The sequence below is a fragment of the Macadamia integrifolia genome, chromosome 8, assembly GCF_013358625.1.
Source record: "Macadamia integrifolia cultivar HAES 741 chromosome 8, SCU_Mint_v3, whole genome shotgun sequence".
Taxonomy (NCBI): Eukaryota; Viridiplantae; Streptophyta; class Magnoliopsida; order Proteales; family Proteaceae; genus Macadamia; species Macadamia integrifolia.
In genome coordinates, this window is record NC_056564.1 from 4,791,033 (window position 1) to 4,813,300 (window position 22,268).

Here is a 22,268-nt window from a genome sequence, read left to right on the forward strand (position 1 = left end):
TTTATTTAATTCTTATACAGATTAATCATATCGGTTTAAACAGTTCGATTTAAACAGTTTCAATTCGGTTTGAAACCAATGGGTTTCACGGTTAAAACCGACCCAATCAGTTTAGTTAATCGGCCTGAAACTTGAAACCATAACCGCACCATTTACTAAACAGTTTTACGATTTGATGTAAACGGATCGATTCAATTTTGATAAACGATTTTAATTACAAATTCACATATCGATTTGATTTTGATAAATGATTTTGATTATAAATTCACATCCTTACCCCAAAGGTAGCTCAGTTGTGGCAACTGTCAAGGGCCAATACCTTCCCATTAAGAGATTATGAGTTCATATCTTGCCCAACTTATCAATCAATCAACTTCCTTTTTGTTTTCATGAAAATAAAAATAACATTAACATATATATATATATACACAATACTTGCTCCCTCTGACGCATCGATCACATGGTCCACTCAAATTGGATTATCTTGACCTCAACTTCTCCCTTGATGGCCCAAAACGGTATCACCAATTTTCTCTACCCATTCGTACAAGTAAAACAATCACAATAACCAATTGGCTCTTATCATGCATCTCTTTCGAGACCAGGTTTGTTTGTTGCATGCCTTGATCCATCATTGTACGAATAGCGTTTATTGTTGTGTGTTTGAGCAGCAAAAGGTGTCCTCCTTGTGCCCTTAAATCCATAAGCATCGGTGGAGGACCAAGAAATCACCTGACCCTTACAACTGTAACGGATATAATGGTATTGTTGAGACTTATGGCCCGTTTGATAATGTTTCTGTTTCAAGAAAACGGCAGAAACATAAATTTCCGTTTCTATAAACAGAAACAGAGTTGAAGGTGTTTGATAAGTCATGTTTTTAGAAGTCGATGGTAACCAGTGAAATAATTGCCACAAGTCGTTTATAGAAACGGCCAAAACAAGTTGAACCTGTTTCGCTTTGGTCGTTTATTGAACCATAAATAAGTAAAAATTTATATTTATATTTATAAAAATAAGTGAAACGAAACAGTTTTATCAAACGCTTTTTGCGCCGTTTCTGCTGTTTCTGGAAACAGAAGCGACAGAAACGCGTTTCTTGAAACGTTATCAAACGGGCCCTTACTTGAACATGAATAACGTACTCTCTACAACTATGATACCTATAGTGGCCTAGGACGTCAATATTTACATTTGAGCTTCCATTATGCAAATTTACCCCTCCCTTCCCCGCTTTCTTTCTCATCCTATTCTCTTTGCTCCATGTTGCACCGCCATTGAAATGGTAGTGGTGAGCATACTTGGTGTGAGAATGATATTGAGAGGGAAATAATATTGGATGGGATGGGACTGCGTGGGCAAAAAGGGTCACAAGAGGGGTTGGGGACTATGAAGATGGGAAGGGGTTGTAAAAGTAGTAGCAAAGGCTGCAAAAGCTAGGGATAGGTATGGTGGCATGGGGTTGCAACAATGTAAGAAGAGGAGAGGGTGGGTGCACGGGGAAAAGGGTGTGGATTAAGAATGGGCTGCTTGGTTAGAGACGTGGTGTAACATGAATTTTTGAAACATGACATTCCTCAAACATACTGATTATATTGAAACATGAGGTACTAAAAACATGAAATTCCAAACATTGGGTGCATTTTTCTACAAACGTTGTGTACCCAAGGTTTGACCCTTTTTTTTTTTCCACTATGAATGATAAGATATAAGACAAGTAAACACTAGGAATTGTCTAAATAGAAGGAGATCAGCAAACTTCTTTGAAATTCGAGGGATAATTGTCAAAATATCATTATATTTGTTGGAAAAACAATGAAGGAATGCCTTTAAGGGTCTTTAAAAAATAATTCACCCTTGGACTTATGAAACTCCACCAAATAGTCTTTAACATAATTTATAATTCTATAATTAAGGGAAATAATAAGGTCATCGGATTTTTTTAGTTTACCCACCAAGTTTTTTCATCTTATATCATGGTGGCCAAATAAAACAAAGGTATTCTTATATTCACTTATGAAACATTGACCTTATGAATATGACAATTTTTTGATGGGGGTTTAGATTCATATGTTTTTATTTATTTATTTTTTGTGCAAGACCCACCCCTACGGCCAGATAGGGACCTACGATGGACCAACAAGGGGGTCATTGGATCACGCTTATTACAAATTACTAATATACTTGAACCAACGACATTTATGAGACTTACAAAATGCCCAACTACTTTATTGCATGCCATTGAGATAGAAAACTCATCTCCTATTTAGATTTAATTTGGTTTGAGTTGGATAGAGCCAAAAAGCTATAGATAACATATATATCTATATATATATATATTTATTATATTAACAAAACTAGAATAATAGAGTTAAATAGAGAGCACAAATATCACTTGTCTGCTTGCACGTTTGGGCAAAGAAAGGGTTAATGGTCCTTAGTTTTGGGGTTTACAACTGACCTATACAAGTCACTGGCCCCTTAAAAAAATGGTCCATTTGGGAGAAAAAAATGAATTAATTGAATACAAAAAAAAAAGTTGTACTTTAATAGTATTTTTATTACCCAAAGGGCTAGTTTAGTAATCATGTATTCATGTTTAGGAGCAGGGGCATTGAAGTATTTTAACATGCAAAAGGCACGCATTATGAATGCACAATTTTCTTTTTATTTTTCTTTTTTTGTTTTTGTCTGGAAAGGTTTTGTTTATCTAAAGATTTGACAGAAAACAGTTGGTTGGTTGATTGATTGTTCTGTTAATTCCCCGCCATCTTTATTACGTAATTGCATCGTTTTATGAAAGGTTTAAGCAGAATTAATTAAACCAATGGACGCATTTGATTTTCCCTGTTTGTTTCAAATCTTTATTTCAAGTTGTCTAGTAATTTTCTCCTCATTATATATTTTTTTATTCCTTTCACATTCTCTTCTTTTGGATTACACATAGAAGCTTCCACTTTATTCATTTTAGGGTTTCTGTTTTTTTTTTTTTTTTTTTTGTTTGCGTCGAATTATCTCGTTCGCAGGACTTATGGTCAGGAAATCCAGTTAGAATTTCGAATCGCAAATGATAAGTTGACGAATAGACCGAATTTAAGCGAGTTGGAGTCCTGTTGCAGGTGATTTTTTTTTGGGTTAATTCATAAGAATTGCTTGAGTCTGCAATTGCGTCGTTTGATGATATGCTAATCTGTTTTAATTTTTCCTTTTTTTTTGTTTTTATCAGCTCAATTGAATTTCCTATTGTTCGCGGAAGCCTTTGTCCGGTTAGGGGTGTTTGGTCGAATTGGTGAGAATTAAGATATAATTAACGCCGCGTGATCTCATTTGGGTTCTCGCCTGCGTGTGTAGGTTAAGAAGGGTTTCCGAAAGCTACTAAAGTTTGAAGGTAATGTTGGACTGCTTCACTGTTGTGGTATTTAGTTCTTGAGCCTTGAAAATTATACGCGTTCTAAATCTTTCAGTCGGGATGGCTTTAAAGACTTGCTTTTGCTTGTTCCTTCCACCCCTCCTCTCCTACCTATTTTGGGTTCGGTCCGTCGCATTTTTCTCTATGAGATTTTCAAATATTCCATTTCCATGTAATTCTCGAGTTGGGTTTGCAAGGATTGAACCCTCCACCTCATAATTGGAGGTCATAGATCTTTTGTTATTTTATTATTTATTTTACTTCCTTCCAATTCATTTGTTTCTTGTTCAAGATCATTCTGTAGGATGTTTTCTTCCAGCTTATGCAAGTTTTGGGTATGTGCCACAAAGTTGAGTTGTTTTCAAGTGGGTCAGTTAAATTATCTCAATGCCTTGGTTTGAAAGTATTTTGATTGTCTAAGTATTAATCTCAGATGGATAGTTCTACTACAATTTGTTTTGATCGGTGCTTTGCATATTCCAAAAAATATGGTTTGGGAGGCAGACTTCCTTTTTTTTTTTTTTTTTAAATTTATTTATTACACTTCTCAGCTGGACACCCAGAAGACTACATGGCTGTTATTACAAACATAACCACACTCACACATACGTATGGAGTCACTGTGAATATTTGACGTGCAGATTACCGGAATAAAGTGGAATTTGTCTTTTACATTTTAGCAAGGATCAATATGGATAGTCTATGATGTTTGTGATGGTTGTTGGAGTTTAGGAAATTGAGCTTCCCAGTCCCCATATTTGTAAAAATAAATTTTCCTTTCTGTTGTTAGGGAGTAACAACCTCTACCCAAGAAAAAAAATAAAAAAATAAAAAGGAAAATTCTACCTTTAGATTTTGTATTGCTTGATTCATGGCTAAAGCTTTAGTTGGAAATGTGTCAGAGTTTTCCAGTAATCATGTTGATCTTTGGTTCTACCTCCCCTTTCCGTATGTGCATTTCGTTCCCTTTTTTATTTTAATATTTTTAGAGATATGGACTTTCTGTTCCTGTTGTAAATTTCTATTGCTAATAAGATGCGTTCTATAATTTCAGGGTACTGCAGGATTCCTATCAAGGGGAACCAGTACTCCAAACTCCAATGGGAAATTGTGTGGCTAGGGTGAGTCTTTCAAACATATTGCATGTTCTCCAATCTTCCATGGGAATTTGCACGAATAGGGTGAGTCTTTAAAATGTATTGCATGCAGTAGCTCAAAAAACTTAAATTGTCTTTGATAATGGACATCAACACAACCCAAAAAAAATTTCTTTATCATCGGTTCTCTTTCGTCCTTATAGTTATGACCGTTTCCAGATTGTATTGTCTGATGAGTCTACAGTCCTAATTGTTGATGGATCTGTAGGTAGCTTTAACTAGTTCTCCCCCAGGTTCATAATCGATCTTGGATGATTGACTGAGTATACTTCATATTCTCATCGTTTTCTTGGTCATGTTTCTTCTCTGTTAGTGCATTAGAGAGCAAGTATTCTCTCTTGAACCTCAAAACTACTGCCCCATGTGAGTTTTTCTCTGCATCCACTCCACCATCCTCATCTAAGTAGCTTTCTTTTTATATGGCACTTCTGCATCCAATCTGCTACCCTCATCCTCAAGCAATTTATTTATTTGTTTTATCTATTCTCCAGGATAAATGTTGAGTGTTTTTTCTCCATATTAAGAGTCTAACCTGACTGGGTGGACTAATTAGTTATCATTGACCACCAAACTAATTTGGTTCTTCAATGATCCTAAGGTTAAATCCTTCCCTTCTGTGCTACAAACGTAAAACCTTGCCCTTACTACCACGGCTCACAATTTCCACCCCAAAATGATGCTGATGCTTGTTTTCATCCTTGTGTAGATGGGTGAGAACTTTTCTATATTTAGTCCTTAGACCCGTTTTCAAATCCTGATGGCTAATGGCCTTTTGTGGGACTGTATGAATTCTCATTCTTGGCTTAATGTCACCGGTCCAGTCCACACCTCAAAAGATGCACCCATAGGGGGGTGGGATTCCCTTTCCTGCTTATAAGCCCCAAGACCCCCCAGTTGGCCAATGTGGGGTTTTGTTCCATGGAGGGGATGAGTTTGTGAGACACTGACATTAAGCTGACCCGAAGTATTGTAATTTTGTAATTATTTCAGAGTGGCTCCCTATTTTGAAAATCAATAGCTAGGTATGGGCGTTGGTGGCAGCATGGAGTGATCAACATATTTGAAGTCTGAACATAAGCATGCATGCATGTTTCCCAAATGGAACCGTCTTATACACAATATATGGGACAAAATGCATTGTTTCCCATATAGTATACCTTTATGTTATTATTACAATATCCCATCCGTTATGTTTATTTTCATCACCAGCCATGATATAGAAATTTAATTTTTATCTCGGAAACTTTTATGGCGTTTTGTTCTCCTTGAAACAATACTAGATTAGAAAAAAAGCCTCATTAACACTTATACTATTTGTTTTCTATAATTAACAAGACATAAATTTTAGTAATTTTTTTTATTGTTGCTATTTTTGTGTCTTTGTAATTAGTCATCACATAATACCAAATAGTCATCATTCTTATCCTCGAAATAGACAATGATTCAATTTAAACAATGTCGAGCAAGAAATTAGAATATTCCACCGAAAATTGCTTCGTATAAAGATAATCAATTGACATAAATAGAAGAACTCTAACTTATAGATTCCTTTTTCTTTAAATTACTAGACATACGTATCTTTATTAAAAACAAAAAAAAAGAAAAGGATTAATGAACTTTTTATGGACCACCTAAGTTGATCTTTGGCACTTAATCGAGGACAAACTGGGGTGTGGGGGCTTGGTCAATAATGTAAAATTTTCCTTTTAAAATAGGGAATTGCCTTTACATGGCCTTGTTTTGGAGTGACTTCCCAAATGGTCCATTTTGAGTCACATGGATAGATTATGTGGCAATTTCAACTGCGGATAAAGAGGATATGGTTTGGATTGGTGATCCAAGAGCACTCCCTTGGGCCGGGCCAAACCTATTTGGGAGTCCTGATCGGGATTTGGTCTAGTAGGATACGACAACAACAACAACTCAGCCTTATCCCTACTAAATGGGGCCGGCTACATGGATCTGTGTAAAGAGAAAAAGAATAGAAAAAGTAAAAGGAAATGAACTCAACAACAACAACCCACCTCCAGAGTCCAGTCAGCTCAATTCGAGGTCATACCTTGGACAAGACCTAAACTATGTATGTCTTTCCTCACTAAGTTCATTTTAGGTCTGTCCCTAGCTCTTTTAGTTCTTTAATCTGAATCAAATCACTCCTCATTGGAGCATCCCAAGGCCTTCGTTGAACATGCCCATGCCACCTCAAACAACGCTTATCATGAATTGGGACAACTTCCAAATCAACTCTAATATGGTCATTCTTTACTTTATCTTTCCTAGTTTTGCCGCACATCTATCTCAACATCCTCATCTTTACTACACATCTATATGACACTTCCTAACCGCCCAACATTCCGCCCCATCAATCTGGTCTAGTGGGATACGTTATATATATATTTCTTTATTATTATTATTATTTTTGGATGAATTTTTTCTTTATTAGTATGATACTGCAATCTTCTATTTTGTTTTGTTTTATTTGGTAAAGATAGATTACGTAGTAAAAGTCCTTGCTTAGTTTCCTTGTTGAGTTAGTTTCCTAGCTTAATAATAGTTTCTATTTGTATTCTCAAAAAAAAAAAAAAAAAAAGTTTCTATTTGTAAGAATCTTTATTTTTATTAAATACACTTGATCCAATTTCCAACACTCTGTCAGGTAATTTCTTCCCTCCTAGTGTCAATGATCGTTTTCTTGATTTACCTATTGTTGTTCGTGAGGGAAGTAGGACTTGCACACAACATTCTGTATCCCATGTCGTGTCATCCAATTCCTTATCTCCTTCTTATCAGGTCTTTGTGTCTTCTTTGTCCTATGTTTCTATTCCTCAAAATTGGCATGAGCTTTTGCAGATCCATGATGGGAAAATGCTATGTATAAGGAAATGAGGGCACTTGGGAAGAATGACGTGGGATTTGGTACCCCTTCCACCACATAAGAAACTTGTTCAAGTGGGTGTTTATTGTTAAACAAAAGGCTGATGGAATGGTAGATAGGTATAAAGTCAGATTGGTTGCCAGAGGATTTACTTAGATTTATGGTATTGATTACCAAGAGACTTTTGCCTTGGTTGCTACTATCCGAGTTATTGTTTCCTGTGTAGTTAACTCAGGATGGAAGTTATAACTTGATGTCAATGATGATTCCTCCGTGGTGAGCTTGAAGAGGAAGTTTACATGGATATCTCTCCTGGTTTTTCTTGCATGGAGACTTGAGGGAAACTGTGCAAACTAAAACGTGCATTGTATGGGTTGAAACAAACTTTTAGAGCCTGGTTTGGTCGTTTTCACAAGGCTACGGTGTCAATGGGATATAAACAAAGTAATTATGATCGCACTTTGTTTATCAAGCATGTTGATGATCATATTACTATCCTCATAGTATATGTTGACGATATTGTTGTCATTGGGAGTGATCCTACTGAAATAGCTAAACTGAAGGACTATTTGGGCAAGGAGTTTGAGATTAAATATCTAGGCAAGTTGCGGTACTTCGTAAGTATTGAAGTCACTTGATTTACTAGGTGTATATTTCTCACTCAATGGAAGTATACTCTAGATCTTCTTTCAGAGACTGGGATGTTTGGGTGTAGGCTTGTTGACACCCCTCTTGAGGCTAATGCTCATCTCAAAAGTAAAGATGGTGAGCCTGTTGATAAAGGTAGATACCAACGGTTTGTTGGATAACTTATTTATCTATCCCATACTCGACCAGATATACCCTATATTATTAGTTTGGTGAGCCAGGACATGCATGATCCATATTCTTATCACATGGAGGCAGTGTTCTGCATTTTACGGTACTGGAAGTCAGCTCCAAGGATAGGTATTCTTTTTTTGCCTCATAATCACATGCGTGTGGAGGTATTCAGAGATGCAGATTGGGCTGGTTCACTAGAGGGTCACACATCAGGTTACTATACTTTTGATAGTTGCAATCTCATCAGCTAGCGTAGTAAGAAACAATGTGTGGCTGTAAGGTCTAGCGCAAAGGCTGAGTTTAGAGCCATGGTGCATGGTATTTGTGAGCTATTATGGCTTCAGGGTCGTCTTTATGATCTGGGTGTGCCTATTTAGGTGCCAATGATGTTATAGTGCGATAATAAATAAGCTATCAGTATTGCTCGTAATCTAGTTCAGCATGATTTCACGAAACATGTGGAGATTGATCAACATTTTATGAAGGAGAAACTGTAGTAGGGTCTTATTTGTATTCCTTTTGTTATGTTTGACGATTAGTTAGCAGGAGTCTTTACAAAAGGTCTTAGTAGTAAGGTTTTTCATCCAATTTTGTGCAAGTTGGGCATGTGTGATATCCATGCACCAACTTGAGGGCGAGTATTGTAATTTGGGTATTAGGATAGATGTCCTTAGGGCAAAACTATGCTTGTACTCTTTTGTCTTCTATTATTATAAATAAAGGTGGCTCGTGTCAGTTTTCCCGAAAATTACAACATTGGATAGATTTTAATAATGGATAGAGTTTGTTTAGAAGAAGTTTCCTATGTGGCATGAGTAGTTGTGGCTCTGTTTCCTTTCTTCTTTCCCTCCCCCCCCCCCAATCGATATAAGTTTCCCTTCCTTTTTGGTAAGCTCATTGCTTCCTTGTTCGCTCATTTATTCTTCTTACTTATTCCCCCCCTTCCTCTATGTTTTCCGCAGCCTCAACCATGAATTCGATTCATTTGATTCTCATCGTATTGGATCTAAACTTAAGGAGATAATCCTTGTACTAGTAACGACTCATCTGGTTGAGTTGGGATTGACATTTGCTTTCAGTTGATTGATGTAATCAGAGCCTCAAACCTTGTTCTTGATTTCCCGCTTGATTTTTTCTCAAATTTTTATTTTTAATATACTACTTGGGAGTTGGGACTTGGAAGTGGGCGAGCCTGTGGTGCAATGGTTAAGTTTCCAACATGTAGGTCATTGGTTCATAACTTGGAAACAGTCATGCGAAGCAGAGGGTAAGGCTGTGTACATTTGCCCCTCCCAGACCCTGCAGTAGCGGGAGCCTCATGCACTGAGTTGCCCCCCCCCCCTTTTTTTTTTATATATATATATATATATAACTTTGGAGTTGGGATTGATGTGGTCTTGAATCAATAGGACTGGGGATTCCTAGTTTATTCCTAGATTCTCAAGGGATTTGGAGTCCTAGATGGGTGTTTGGTTCGACCACAAGAGGACCTCCCATCGCTGGTTTTTCATGTTCGTAGGTTGAAGACTACCTCCTGGTTGTTCTTCATTTCCCTTTATATTTTGTTTTCCCATGTTAACCATCCCTTTCTCTTTTGATTATGTTTAGTTCTTTTAGTTTTGTCCTATTCTATCCTCTTTTCGTTCGAAAGGTTACATCCCCTTTCCCTATGATTTGTTTGTTTCTTATTTTATTCTCTTTCCATTAATGCCCTCCCCTATTATCTGCCCTTTGTTTTGTTTTGCTTCCAAGTCTACCCTCACTTAATAAATACTATATCCTTGTCTACCTCTCCTTTGCAAACTTGGAGTTAACTCAAAATTGCCATTTGCTACCTGCTTTTGGCTATTGCACAGTTGGGTGTGTCCATAGTGAACCTAAACAGGATTTTTGGAACCCGGGATTGCTTGAAATTGTATCAAAGCAAACCTAGCATGGATTCCTTTGTGCTTCAGACTAGAGTTCACTTGCCCAGTGGAAAGCTTGTAATTTTATTCATTTATGAAGGGCAAAATGACAAATCTTTCTTGCGGTCCATGGTGGAGATATTATAAAAGATGAATGAAATTATCATTTGATCGGAAGATGATGTTTTTGTTGAAATATCAATTTCTCCATATTTTGATGATGCTTGTTGTGAGGTGTCCGATTATTTTAAACACATCATCAGAGTTGGTCATCGGTGGTTGGAAGCTCGACAGGGTGTGGTTAATTGTGATAGCAGTGTGTGCATCTTAGAAGTTAAAACCTTCTCATCTACACAAGGTGTTTGATCGAAGCTAAAAGCAGAAACAACGACAATCAGCCTAAACAAGAACAACTAATAAGGGCAACAAAAGACGAGAAGATTGTGGATCAAGTAATATTGGAAGCCAATGAAGTGAAATTCATTCTTCCCCTCAATTTTCCAGAAGTGGATGCAACCCCAAAGATTCATATATTGGATTTTGTTTGAGTTGCAGAAAAGGAGCAGATAACCCCCGTTTATATGCTTTTATCTCCACAGTTCTACAGAACACGTGAGCGAGTTTTTCACAGCATTGGGGGAATTGATGCAGGAACACTTCCTTGGCCTACACGTGGCAGAATTTTATTTTGGGTTGGGGTGGGGTGGGGCGGGGTTGGGGAGTGGATGTGTAGGTAATGCTTCCTAAATGGACCGTTTAGATTTTAGAAACCTCTACCCAAATAATATAAGCAACTTTAAATCTTGAGGTCCGTCATTGTCTTCAGACATGTTATTGAAATAATCCAAAGCTATAGGGAGGAATTTTTTAATGGCTTTGAACAGATTTGAGTGGTGAAACAGGGTCCATATAGCTGACCCCCTTTGATGTAGATAAATCACAGATGTGGGCGTAAGAATGGAAAGTACAAATGCTGACCTAAATTTCATCAACTTAGAAAAGAATGAGGATATGACCTGGGAATCACCACACACCCACCTGTTGAATCACCACAAGAAAATTCTGATTCACCACAGAACTTGAGGAATCAAAGCTTTCTTTAATTGATAAAACTATGGAGGCTTTATGGCCTTACAACCTATAAATAGAAACTAAAGGTGTACCTACAATAGGAAAGGAAAATGTACTTGAAATAAGAAAGAAAACAATCTATCCATAATTTACCCCAACATTACCCACCTGTCCGAATGTCGCTGGGCAGTTTTTGGATATCAAATGGACCTCTAAGAATAGATATCCCTTGTTAACAAAACTCTATCTTAACTAGTTAGAATAGGTGTCCCACATGATAAAACTCTATCCAAAATAGGAATAGGAGTTCTATTCAGGAAATAGACTATCATATCCTTAACAACCAAGTAAATAATAATTACTTTATGAAAAAAAAAACACTCAAATTAAACTAGTAAAATAAATCCCGTATTCCAACCTCCTACCCATGTTTTAGGCTCATTAAAGTGGCCCATTATGAAGAAAACCCATTCGATTAAAGGCCCAACATGTATAGAACCCAACCCAAGACTTATTTCCATTAAAATAAGCCCACATTTGTGATTTATTGGCATCACCGTTTAGTTAGGAAATGGATTAGTTTAATTTAGTTGAGTGAGGACTAACTTTTATTTTTGGGCTGGGAATTAAGGAATTATACAAAATAGACATACTGAAAGAGGAATGTTGTGATTGTATAGTATAGAGAAAATAGTGAAATTTGCTCAACTCTGATATGTTTCAGAAAACAGCATGTACTAAGTTGGTGATAAATAATATAATGTGAACTTCTTTTCTTGAGAAAATAAAGAAAGACGAAAAATCATTGGAACAAAAACAAATTAAAATACATTGACTCACTGGGGGAATGCAAGTGCATTTTCAATGACTTTCCACTTTAATAGCATGCTTCCATATCCCTTTCATAACCATAGATCATTCCACTTTTATATAGGCTTAGATGCCCAAAATGTGTTATGGGCATCGGACCACTTTGCTCTCCAGTCAATAGGTTCAGATATATCTCTTGAGGATGATTGTACAGTTCACATCAGAGAAAGAAATCCATCTTTCATTTTCTTAAGTGTCCTATCTCTTCACATTTTTTCCCTCTGATTATCTTCACCTATTCGTGCCAGGAACAAGGTGGTTTGTCTTGCTGGCATTAAAATGATAGGGTGTTGCAATGAGGCTACTGATATTGATTGAATAGTTTTTGTTTGGTGGCCTATAAATTGTTAAAAAAATTAGTGGAAAAAAAGATAATCTGTAAAATTAGACCCACAGGTTACACCTTTACATTTTCCTTTCCTGGTATGCTCTGACTATGTGATATTAATTTTGTTTGCACAGACGATTTGCTTTGTTTCCCCCCCCCCCCCCACCTTCTCTTTCTTAACTATGTTCTGAAGTGGTGCAAAATTTGGCTAATTTATTATAGTACTTGTACTTGTTTCTTACTTTGCTGCACCATTTTTTATGGGGGTGTAACATTACTACTTGCAAACTTCAGGACCAAGATGATTCAGATCATGCTGTAAACTTTGCTAGTGGAAATGTACATCTTATAACTACCAAAGAAGGTTGGGATGAAAAGATATCAGAAGCAAATAAGGATGGCAAGTTTGTAAGTTTTCAATACTACTACCCCTTTTTTGGCTGTGAAGCATGTGATACCATATTAAATGTATCATGGGCTCAAATGTCATGGTACCCAATCCACAGCATCTGTGATTTGTCAAATGAACCGAGAACTATCTTTCTTATGTGAGCAAATTTGTCAACCCTTGGAGTTATGGGATATACGGTGATAGTAGCATTATAATCAATGGTGCCGTTTTTGGAGGGTTTTTAGATCCCTTAAAGAGGTTTTGTTCAGCAGTGTGAACCTGTGAGGGTAGGTTGTTTAATCACTATTTGGCAGTAAGTCATGGAAATTTTGACTTGCTGATGGTTTCATGAGTTTTGGGGACCTGCCCTTCTAATTTCAGGAAGCTCGTGCTGGTCCTCTTCTTCTAGCTGCTTAATGGACGGGCTATGTGGCAATTATCTGCAAACATGTGGCTTATCATCTAGCTTGGTTATGTTGTCAAACTTACTTCCATGTAGGCGTACCAGAGTATGACTAACTGAGACTTGTAATGATGGATAACGGGGCGCCTTCTTGCCTTTAGGCATAACCCACTCGATTCAAATCTTATCTATTCCCCACCTCAAGAATTAGAATCTAGAGATGCTGGTAAGGGTCGGATTCTAAGGTTCACAAGCGCTCGGATTCTAATAGTAGGCGATTAAAGCTTATCCCTTAATCAATATCTGAAACATTATAAACTTGAATGTGTCCCGGAAGGGAGCAAAACATTGGACTTATTGGGTCTTGAGCTAGAGGTTACTGTCAGATTCTTTCTGATCTATATCCAAAATTCTAAACGCGAATGTCAGTCAAGCTATCAATTGAGAAATAAATTCATGGATCAGGCTTCTGGATGTGCTATATGGTCTAGCGAGTGATGAGTTCACCTAATTGCACCAGGCACCATGGCATATTCCCTCAACAAATTCTTCTTTCATATTTTGTTTCCACATGCATCATGCAAGCTACCCAATGAAGCCAACCGAGCAAAGCTCGTTTTTAGTTGATCTAAGTCGCACTGAATCATACATTGGATGAGTTTCTGCATTGAGACAGAATCTTCCTTCCCTGGCATTGCTCACTCCATGTGCTCCACATGTGTCATCCAGCAAATCATATTAACTTCCTATGATCTGTTCCTGTTATTTTCCCCTTCTATAATTGTTTCGCGCTTACTAGATATAGAAACATCTTTGGTGGATGTAACCTAACTCAAGCGTTGACCACATGATCATAACCATCCTAGAAGAAGGAAAAGAAGGTTCATTGGAAGTTATTATAACATGCTAGGCAAAGTGAATTGTTTATATTGGTTGAACAAACAGATTAAAATATTTACACAGAATGAAGTAATTTAATCAACTAGATCTAGTTGTGGAACTCTCAAAAAGGAGACTTTCGTTGTTTAGAAAATAAAAATAAGGTTACTTCTAAAAGGAGAAACACACTTACCCTGCTTCAATAAAAGCTATTATGACAACCTGGGCGTAGAGAGAGAGGAGTTTAGTGAGAGAGTGAGAGAGTGAGTGAGGGAAGTCGTTTGAGTGCTTTCGCTCCTCTGTGGCGATCTTCTACCGTCCTTCTGGTTGTGTTTCTCTTTAGTAGTGAGGGTTTTTGTATCCTTGGTGTGGGTGTTTACTACCGACGATGTTCCCATCTCTTGCTTTATCTTTCATTCTCTTCTTGGACCACGGTGTCTCTCTCGTCTTTTGGTCTTCATGGCTACATTGAATGAAACTTCTGGTCACTTTTCCGTCCACCGGAAAGTTATACTCTCTTAATTAGCGTGGTTTTTTTTTTTTATTCGTCTTTTCAAGGCATTTGCATGCGCTCCTCGATTTCCCACCATTCTCTCCTATTGGCTGCATGCACTTTCTTTACTACATTTGTGTAGCATGCATTGGCATCCCAGTTTCAAGTGAGTTCCATCACGCACCAAGCAAGGGCACCGTTCTTCAGCTCCGGTGTTCTATATTCTTGGATTGGCTTTGATGCTTACAGATATTTTTCAGTTTCTATGAACTGACGATGATTCTTCTTGCGCTCAATTGTCGAGGATTGTCGATCATCGACCCGGAGGGAGCTCTGTTCTCTTTCACGAATACATCGACCGGATGTGCTTTTCATTTCTGAAACAAAGCTAGGTACTTCTAATTTCCTTGCTTTCTCCAGACGTTGTGGTTTTCATTTTTTTACCCATTTTCCTGCTGTTAGTAGAGCAGGAGGTCTGTTATTATGCTGGAAAAGCTCTGTTCATCTCCAAGTTCTATGGTCTAGCAACTGGTGTATCCATTCTAACATATCATTGCCGGATGGATCTTCTTTCCTCTTATCTTTGGTTTATCTGAGTGCCTACGTTCCGTTGAGACGCGATCAATGGACGTCCCTCCAACTAGGGGTGTCAACGGTCCGGGTCGGTGCGGTTTTGGTCCGGTTCCACCGGTTTCGGTGTGAGTTTGGAAGTGACCAAAACCGACCCAATAAGGATTTATCGGTTTCGGTCCGGTGTCGGTTTCGGTGCGGTTTGGGTTCGGGTTGGTACCGGTTTGGATTTATTAGGTTCATTTCGGTTTGGATCGGTTTTTTAAACCGGTATGGAGCCATTAGGAAACAACCAAATGATGAATTGTTGAACTTCGATTTCTTAAATTGATTTGTAACCGGGTTGGTTTTGATTTTTGGTCTAGTTTGAATTCGATTTTCCATACAAATGTATACAAAACTATTCAAATTTTAATTTTTTTAATGAATTTTGGAGTGTTTCGGTTTCTTACCGGTTTGGTTTCGGTTTCGGTCCGGGTTTTGAGCCGGTTTCGGTTTGGTTTCGGGTTCATCCGGTTTTCGGTGCTGTTCGGTTTGGTTTTGGGGTTACAATACTCGAAACCGAACGGAACCAATAAGGCTTCGGTTCGGTTCGGTCCGGGTTGTTATCGGTTCGGTCCGGCCGGTTTTACCGGTTCGGTTTAGGAATTGACACCCCTACCTCCAACATTTATCCCAGTTTATTGACAGACCCTGGTTACTTATTGGGGACTGGAATTCCCTTTTTCCATTTGAGAAGCGCAGAGGTCGTGCTCTTACTGTCTCTCAGCTTCAACCATTTCAAAGTTTTGTCTCTTCTGAAGCCTTATTGGATATCCCCTTCTCAGGACCAGCATACACTTGGGATAATCGACGTTATGGTTCTCATCGCATTGAGGAACGCCTGGACTGGGCTTTATCTTTAGCCAGTTGGATGGAAAGATATCCATATGCCAAGATTACTCACATTAATGTTATGTGCTCAGATCACAAGGCACTGGTTCTTTCTACTCTTCCACATGTGCATCGCTCCCCACGGCCTTTTCGTTTTGAGTCCTTCTGGGTCTTAGAACCTTCTTTCCTGGGAGTGGTGAAGAATTCTTGGACTCATTATGTACATGGGTCTCATTCCTATGTTCTTAGCTCCAAATTGCATGCCTTATAGGGAAAGTTGAATCGGTGGAACAAAGAAGTGGTGGGCAATCTTAATACCAAGTTAGCTGAATGCAAACGACATCTAGCATCCCTTCAAGAAGTTCCATTTGACAGCAGGGATCTTAATTGGGGCATTAATGAAAAGCAGGCTTCAGCCCAGGTTAAGAATCTCATTATTCAAATTGAAAAATTATGGGAACAAAAGTCTCGAATAAACTGGACAAGAGAAGGAGACACCAACACCAGGTTTTCTCATCTTACAACGATGCGCCGACGAGCTTGAGCTAATATTTCCACTCTTAATTACAATGGGTTAAACCTCACTGATCGTGCACATATTGGGGCTGCATTCCAAAGTTATTTTCAGGATCTTTATACATCATCAAATCCACTACCCGATGATAATTATTTTGCTCCAATTCGTGGAAGAGTTTCAAATGCGGATAACATGCAACTTCTTGCTCATGTTACGGAGGATGAAATTAGGCGCACAGTGATGAGAATGCCTGGGCTGAAAGCTCTCGGTCCAGATGGTTTCTCCGGCATTTTTTTTCACAAGATATGGCCTATAATCTCTGTGGATGTCGTTTCCTTTGTCCAAATTTTTTTCCTTACAGGCAGTTTTTCAAGGACTATCAATCATACATATATTTCTTTGATTCCAAAAGTTGAATTTCCTACGGCCATCTCAGAGTATAGACCAATTAGTCTCTGTAACTTTGCCAACAAAATTATATCTCGTATCAGGTGAATAGGCTCCGTCCTTTGCTCCATAAGCTGGTTTCCTATTACCAAAAGGGTTTTATCAAAGGCCGAAATATTCATGATAATATTCTAATTGGTCATGAGATGTTGCACTGTATGAAGAAGAAGTGAAGGGGTCGTTTTGGATATATGTCCATTAAGTTTGATATGAGCAAAGCCTATGACAGTCTTGAGTGGAGTTTTATTCGTTCTGCTCTGACCAATTTTGGCTTTGACTCTCATTGGATCAATCTTATTATGTTCTGTGTGGAATCAACTACGCTTTCCATTCTTCTCAATGGGTCGCCGTTGCAATTTTTTCGACCTACAAGAGGATTGCGCCAAGGAGACCCATTATCTTCATATCTTTTTATTCTGTGTGCTGAAGTTTTATCTGCTCATCTTTCAGTGACCCTCCATCAAAGAAGGATTCATTGTATACGACCTTCACGTCTTGGGGATCCTATTTTTCATATGGCATTTGCAGATGATTTAATTCTTTTTGGTCGTGCCACATGTCAAGAAATCCGAACCTTTCAATCCATTTTGAATGAGTATTGTTCTTTGTCAGGTCAAGCTCTGAACCTTAACAAAACTAGAGCACAGTTTAGCCCAAATGTTTCTTCAGGATTACAAAGAATGATCTTTGAGCGATTTCAGATTCATTCCACCACGGCCATTGACACAATGCCACGACTTATTTCATCGAGTCAACTCTCGCCTATCCCATTGGAAAACAAAATTCCTAAGTTCAGCAGGCAAGCAAGTGTTGATCCAATCCACCCTTTCGGCACTACCAATACATTATATGTCCTGTTTCAAACTCCCCACTTCAGTGCTGAATTCTCTTGATTCCACTTGTAGAGGATTCTTTTGGTCGGATGGAGAAAGGAAATTGGTTCCCACTATTAGCTGGACTAAGATCTATCGTTCCAAGAAATCTGGGGGTCTAAATTTAAAATCATTTGCTCAAATGAATCAAGCTCTTCTTGCAAAGAAAGCATGGCAGCTCCTCAATCCTTCGTCTTCTTTATGGGGAAGATTTATGAAAGCCAGGTATTTTCCAACTTGTTCCTTTCTTGGGGTTGGAAGTCTATTATTTTTGGAAGGGAACTCCTTATTAAAGGATTGTTCATTCGCATTGGACATTGGCATTCTGTTGATCCTTGGCTCGATCCATGGATTCCCAACATGTCTCCCGCATCAGCTCCTTTCCCTTTACCTGCAGATACCCCCTCTACAGTGGCTGATTTCATAGATCCTGTTAGCGAGGAGTGGAAAGCCGATACGGTCTGTGCATGGTGGCCTCTAGATGTTGCCCTTAATATTCTCTTCATTCCCAACCCTTATGCTAATGGTGGGGATATCATGATTTGGTCTCCAACTTCAACAGGCATATTCACTGTATCCTCTGCATACAGATTGACTCTACATCATCAAGATTCTAATGTTAACCCTATATGGCAAAGGATTTGGCATATATCCATTGCACCAAAAGTCAAAATGCATTTATGGAAGGTTCTTCTTGGAAAATCCCCTATTCCTGAGCTTCTCAATCAGAGAGGTTTTCACCTTAACACTCAATGCCCCTTTTGCTGGATGGATCATATGGATCATGATCATTTGTTTCTCACTTGTACTTACTCCTCCATGATTTGGAATTCTGTTGGATTTGGTTTTCTCAGTTTGACACATTCTTCCATTCAAGACTGGATATCTGTGATCATTGCTCTACGAACTTCAAAACAACTGAAGAAATGGCATCTTGCGCTCATGGCAGGAGTAGTTTGGCAAATCTGGTTGGCATACTTGGACTTTGTTTTTAGACAAACTTCTCATTCTGTCAACTCACTGGTTTTATGTTGCCTCCAATTCACTCGAGATTATTGCTCATCACCCAATACTATCGCGGTTTCTCCATCTGTCATTAATGTCAAATGGGAATTTCCTCCAATAGGATACACTAAAATCAATGTTGATGGATCGTCTCTTGGCTGTCCTGGCTTAGCAGGGATTGGAGGAGTTGTTCGTGACGATCATGGTCTATTCATTTGTAGTTTTGCAGAATCTGTCGGAATCACCTTTGCTTATATTGCTGAAGCTCTTGCAGTTTGGTGAGCTCTTCAACTTGCTTTTGACAGAGGTTTCAGCCATATCATTTTGGAGAGTGATAATTTAATGATCTTCAATCTCCTCAAGCGGACTTCTACTGTCTCTCCTTGGAGGATAGCTCACATCATTGATGACTGTCTCACCTTATCGGATCTTTCCCTCAGATCTATTTTAAGCACACCTTTCAGCAAGGGAACACTGTTGCAGACTCGCTTGCTAATTTTGGAACTCATAGTCGTGCTTCTCACTTTTGGGATGTTAATCCTCCCGACTTTTTATCTCCTTTCTTTATTGCTGACTTGGCTGGTATCTCTATGCCTCGTTCTGTATTTTTGGTGCCTCTTTAATATAAGTTATTTCTTTCATCAAAAAAATAAAAAATAAAAAGACAAGCTGGGCGTAGTTAATTCCTCGTATTGATAGAGCATGCTGTAAGAAATTATCAATTTCACTGAAATTTCCTCTAAAGGCATGTACTACAATGTAGGTCAGGGAGCTTAGTGTTTTAGGTCGATGGATGGTGAGGGAACTCTCTTTTTGAGGTTACACCCTGCCATATTTCTAATTCATTTAGCAAATTATGAAGCAAAGCGATATTTTTCTTACATCCAGAAAAGATTCAGTGAATTGACATCCATCTTAGGTGTACCAAACTGCAGACTATAGTTACTCCATGCTGCCTTAACTGGAGCAGTTGGAAAGAAAGGAAAGATTGGGATTCTTGATGAAAAGTGTTCTCTATAAGTTATGATAAACAGGACTGCCCCTCAATTTATTTACCAGGGGTCAGTCCTCAAAGATCCCATGTGTAAAGTATCAGTTGCTCCTAACTTGGAAGCATTACTTGTGACAGAAATCCTAGATTGTGCATCATTGTGTACCATTTCAACAGCACTGAAAAAAGGTGCAAAATTCTAGTTGAAAAATGATGCAAACATGTATCATACGCTAATAATGTGGTTCTTAGGAAAGGACAGGCCAGAATAATAGAAGCTTATCTGTCTGTCTCCATGTATATGTTGCATGCATATGTACAGAATATTTCCCAATTTCCCAACTGCTGAATTACTAACTGTGGAGGGGACCACCTATTAAAGCTGGTTCTGTTTACTCTTTCTGAAATATTGTACATGCTGAATGCAAGCTAGTATTAGATTATTTTGTTGATATTCGAATCTATTTTGCCATTCCAAATTTGTGCTTTCTAATGACCTTTGCTTCTTTAAATGTTTTTTTAGTCTTAATCTAACTTTTCTTTAAATTTATTAGCTTGAATTTCCTTATTGGAACTTATTATTATCTGTTCAACAGGTTGAATGCCTTGAATTCCCTTATTTGAACTGATTATTATCTGTTCAACAGGTTGTGGTGAACTTCAGTGCGTCATGGTGTGGTCCTTGCAGAATGATTGCACCACTCTACAGTGAGCTTTCTGAGAAACACCCTACGCTCATGTTTCTAACTGTCGATGTTGATGAGCTAACTGTGAGTGATACCTATAGTTCCCATTTGGTTTTCGTCTCTATTTGCATCAGTTGTTTGGGTTGGGTACTTAGTATAGATTTGTAAATGCAAAGGGGTAGTCTTCACAAATTCAAAAGAACCTTTCCTCTTCGTAATTTAGTCAAGAGATCTTTCATGTTCAAAATTTCGGGTTCAGTTGGAAAGGCTATTGCCAAATAAAACAAGGACAGAAGTCTTCTGATGAAATGGTCCAGGTCAGAAACACCTCAAGTCAGCTTTTTGGGGCAACGGCCAATTCATGCAACTGTTTCACTGTCTAGGAATCCTGGCCGGCTTGATCGCACTGACCTCTGTTAACAACACCATATATAAATGACCGAGCGAAGGTCTGCCCAACCATCCAAAGAGATTAGCTCCACCAATATTACAAACACAAGGCATTTAGTTGTGTGGGCCATCCAGCAGCTTTGTCTTCTAGACTATGTCATAAGTTCTTTTATGATGGAAATGTTGTGTTTTCTCCAATGATGCAGGAATTCAGCTCTTCATGGGATATCCGAGCCACTCCAACCTTTTTCGTCCTTAGAGATGGGCAGCAGGTCGACAAACTTGTGGGTGCCAACAAGCCAGAGCTACAGAAGAAGATAATGAACATTGCCGATTCAGTAGCCCAGGGTTCTAAATGATTGCTCATTGCTTTTTCTGTGAGTATTTATAAACTACATGGCTTGTCTTGTAAATTTGTTTTTTTTTTTTTTTTCTCCTTTCATTTTCACACCCTCATGTCTAAAGTATGTCATATCTTCTTTTGTAAAATCAGTTGAATCATGAGATGAACCCTGTAATTTTTTGAGAACCTGTGATGGAATTGAGGCACTCTCTCTCTCTCTCTCTCTCTCTCTTCAAAAGCTTAGTTGTTCAGAAATATTTTTTTAAGCAAGTCCTTCTCTCCATGGATAAGAAAGCAATCTTCAAGCTTCGAAATCTGTGAGTTGGCAGTTGCAATCACCTTGGTATATTGGAAAGGAAGGGTATAGAAAAGAAAGGACTGAAATGAATGCATTAAGAATTGGTCCAGCCATAGTGAAGCAGCTGCGGGTTTACTTCAAAAGGTGTTGCAAATGCAGTTATTTACTTGTATGGTATGCCCAGAGAGAGAGTATAACCATTCATACTCTTGCATATGACGAGGGAAAGATAATTTGACCCTTCATTTTCAATCGTCTGTAACTATTTTAATAAGATGCAATACAAAAACGGAATAAACAGCATTGTCACCCGCACAACCCCACCCCCCCCCCCCCCTTCCCAAAAAAAAAAAAAAAAAGAGAAACAAGAAGCAGCAATCATGTTCAGGGTTTAAAAGAACGGAACGAATCGGCCTGGGGGCAATATATATATAAACAAATTCTTTTATTTACCCTCCTCTTTGCCCTTCATTTCCCCTCTCGGCGTCACTGTCCATCAACTGCATCTCCCGGTTTCCTCGCTCTCAGCAACTCTTCTCCCTTCCCTTCCCTTCCCCCGCCAGCGTACCCCCTCTGTTTCTCTCTCCCTCTGTACAGTCACAGCTGGATAAGTCATATAAGTGTGAAATTCGCAGTACAGAGCCATAGTTTATTTGGTGTTTTTTCTTATG

At 38.4% G+C, this 22,268-nt stretch overlaps 1 protein-coding gene across 4 annotated transcripts; it reads left to right on the forward strand.

The window, feature by feature from the left end:
* Window positions 1-2,696: 2,696 nt before the first annotated feature.
* LOC122087016 (thioredoxin H4-1) lies at window positions 2,697-21,520 on the forward strand. Of its 4 annotated transcripts, none has more exons than XM_042655975.1 (7): window positions 2,697-2,803; window positions 3,027-3,119; window positions 3,227-3,388; window positions 4,464-4,590; window positions 12,734-12,847; window positions 20,528-20,650; window positions 21,163-21,520. In XM_042655975.1, exons 4-7 carry the CDS (start codon window positions 4,510-4,512, stop codon window positions 21,313-21,315), a joined length of 471 nt encoding a protein of 156 aa, XP_042511909.1. In that variant the 5' UTR covers window positions 2,697-2,803; window positions 3,027-3,119; window positions 3,227-3,388; window positions 4,464-4,509; the 3' UTR covers window positions 21,316-21,520. The 4 variants fall into 4 exon arrangements, with proteins under 4 accessions (XP_042511909.1, XP_042511908.1, XP_042511907.1 ...); XM_042655974.1 differs by having other exon boundaries at window positions 2,782-2,881; XM_042655973.1 differs by lacking the exon at window positions 2,697-2,803 and having other exon boundaries at window positions 2,942-3,119.
* Window positions 21,521-22,268: the final 748 nt, after the last annotated feature.

Coding starts and splice junctions, on each gene's coding strand:
- LOC122087016 (XM_042655975.1), top strand. CDS start 4,510: ATGGGAAATTGTGTGGCTAGGGTGAGTCTTTCAAACATATTGCATGTT. Junction 4,591..12,733: donor TGGGAATTTGCACGAATAGG/GTGAGTCTTTAA, acceptor TGCAAACTTCAG/GACCAAGATGATTCAGATCA. Junction 12,848..20,527: donor CAAATAAGGATGGCAAGTTT/GTAAGTTTTCAA, acceptor TCTGTTCAACAG/GTTGTGGTGAACTTCAGTGC.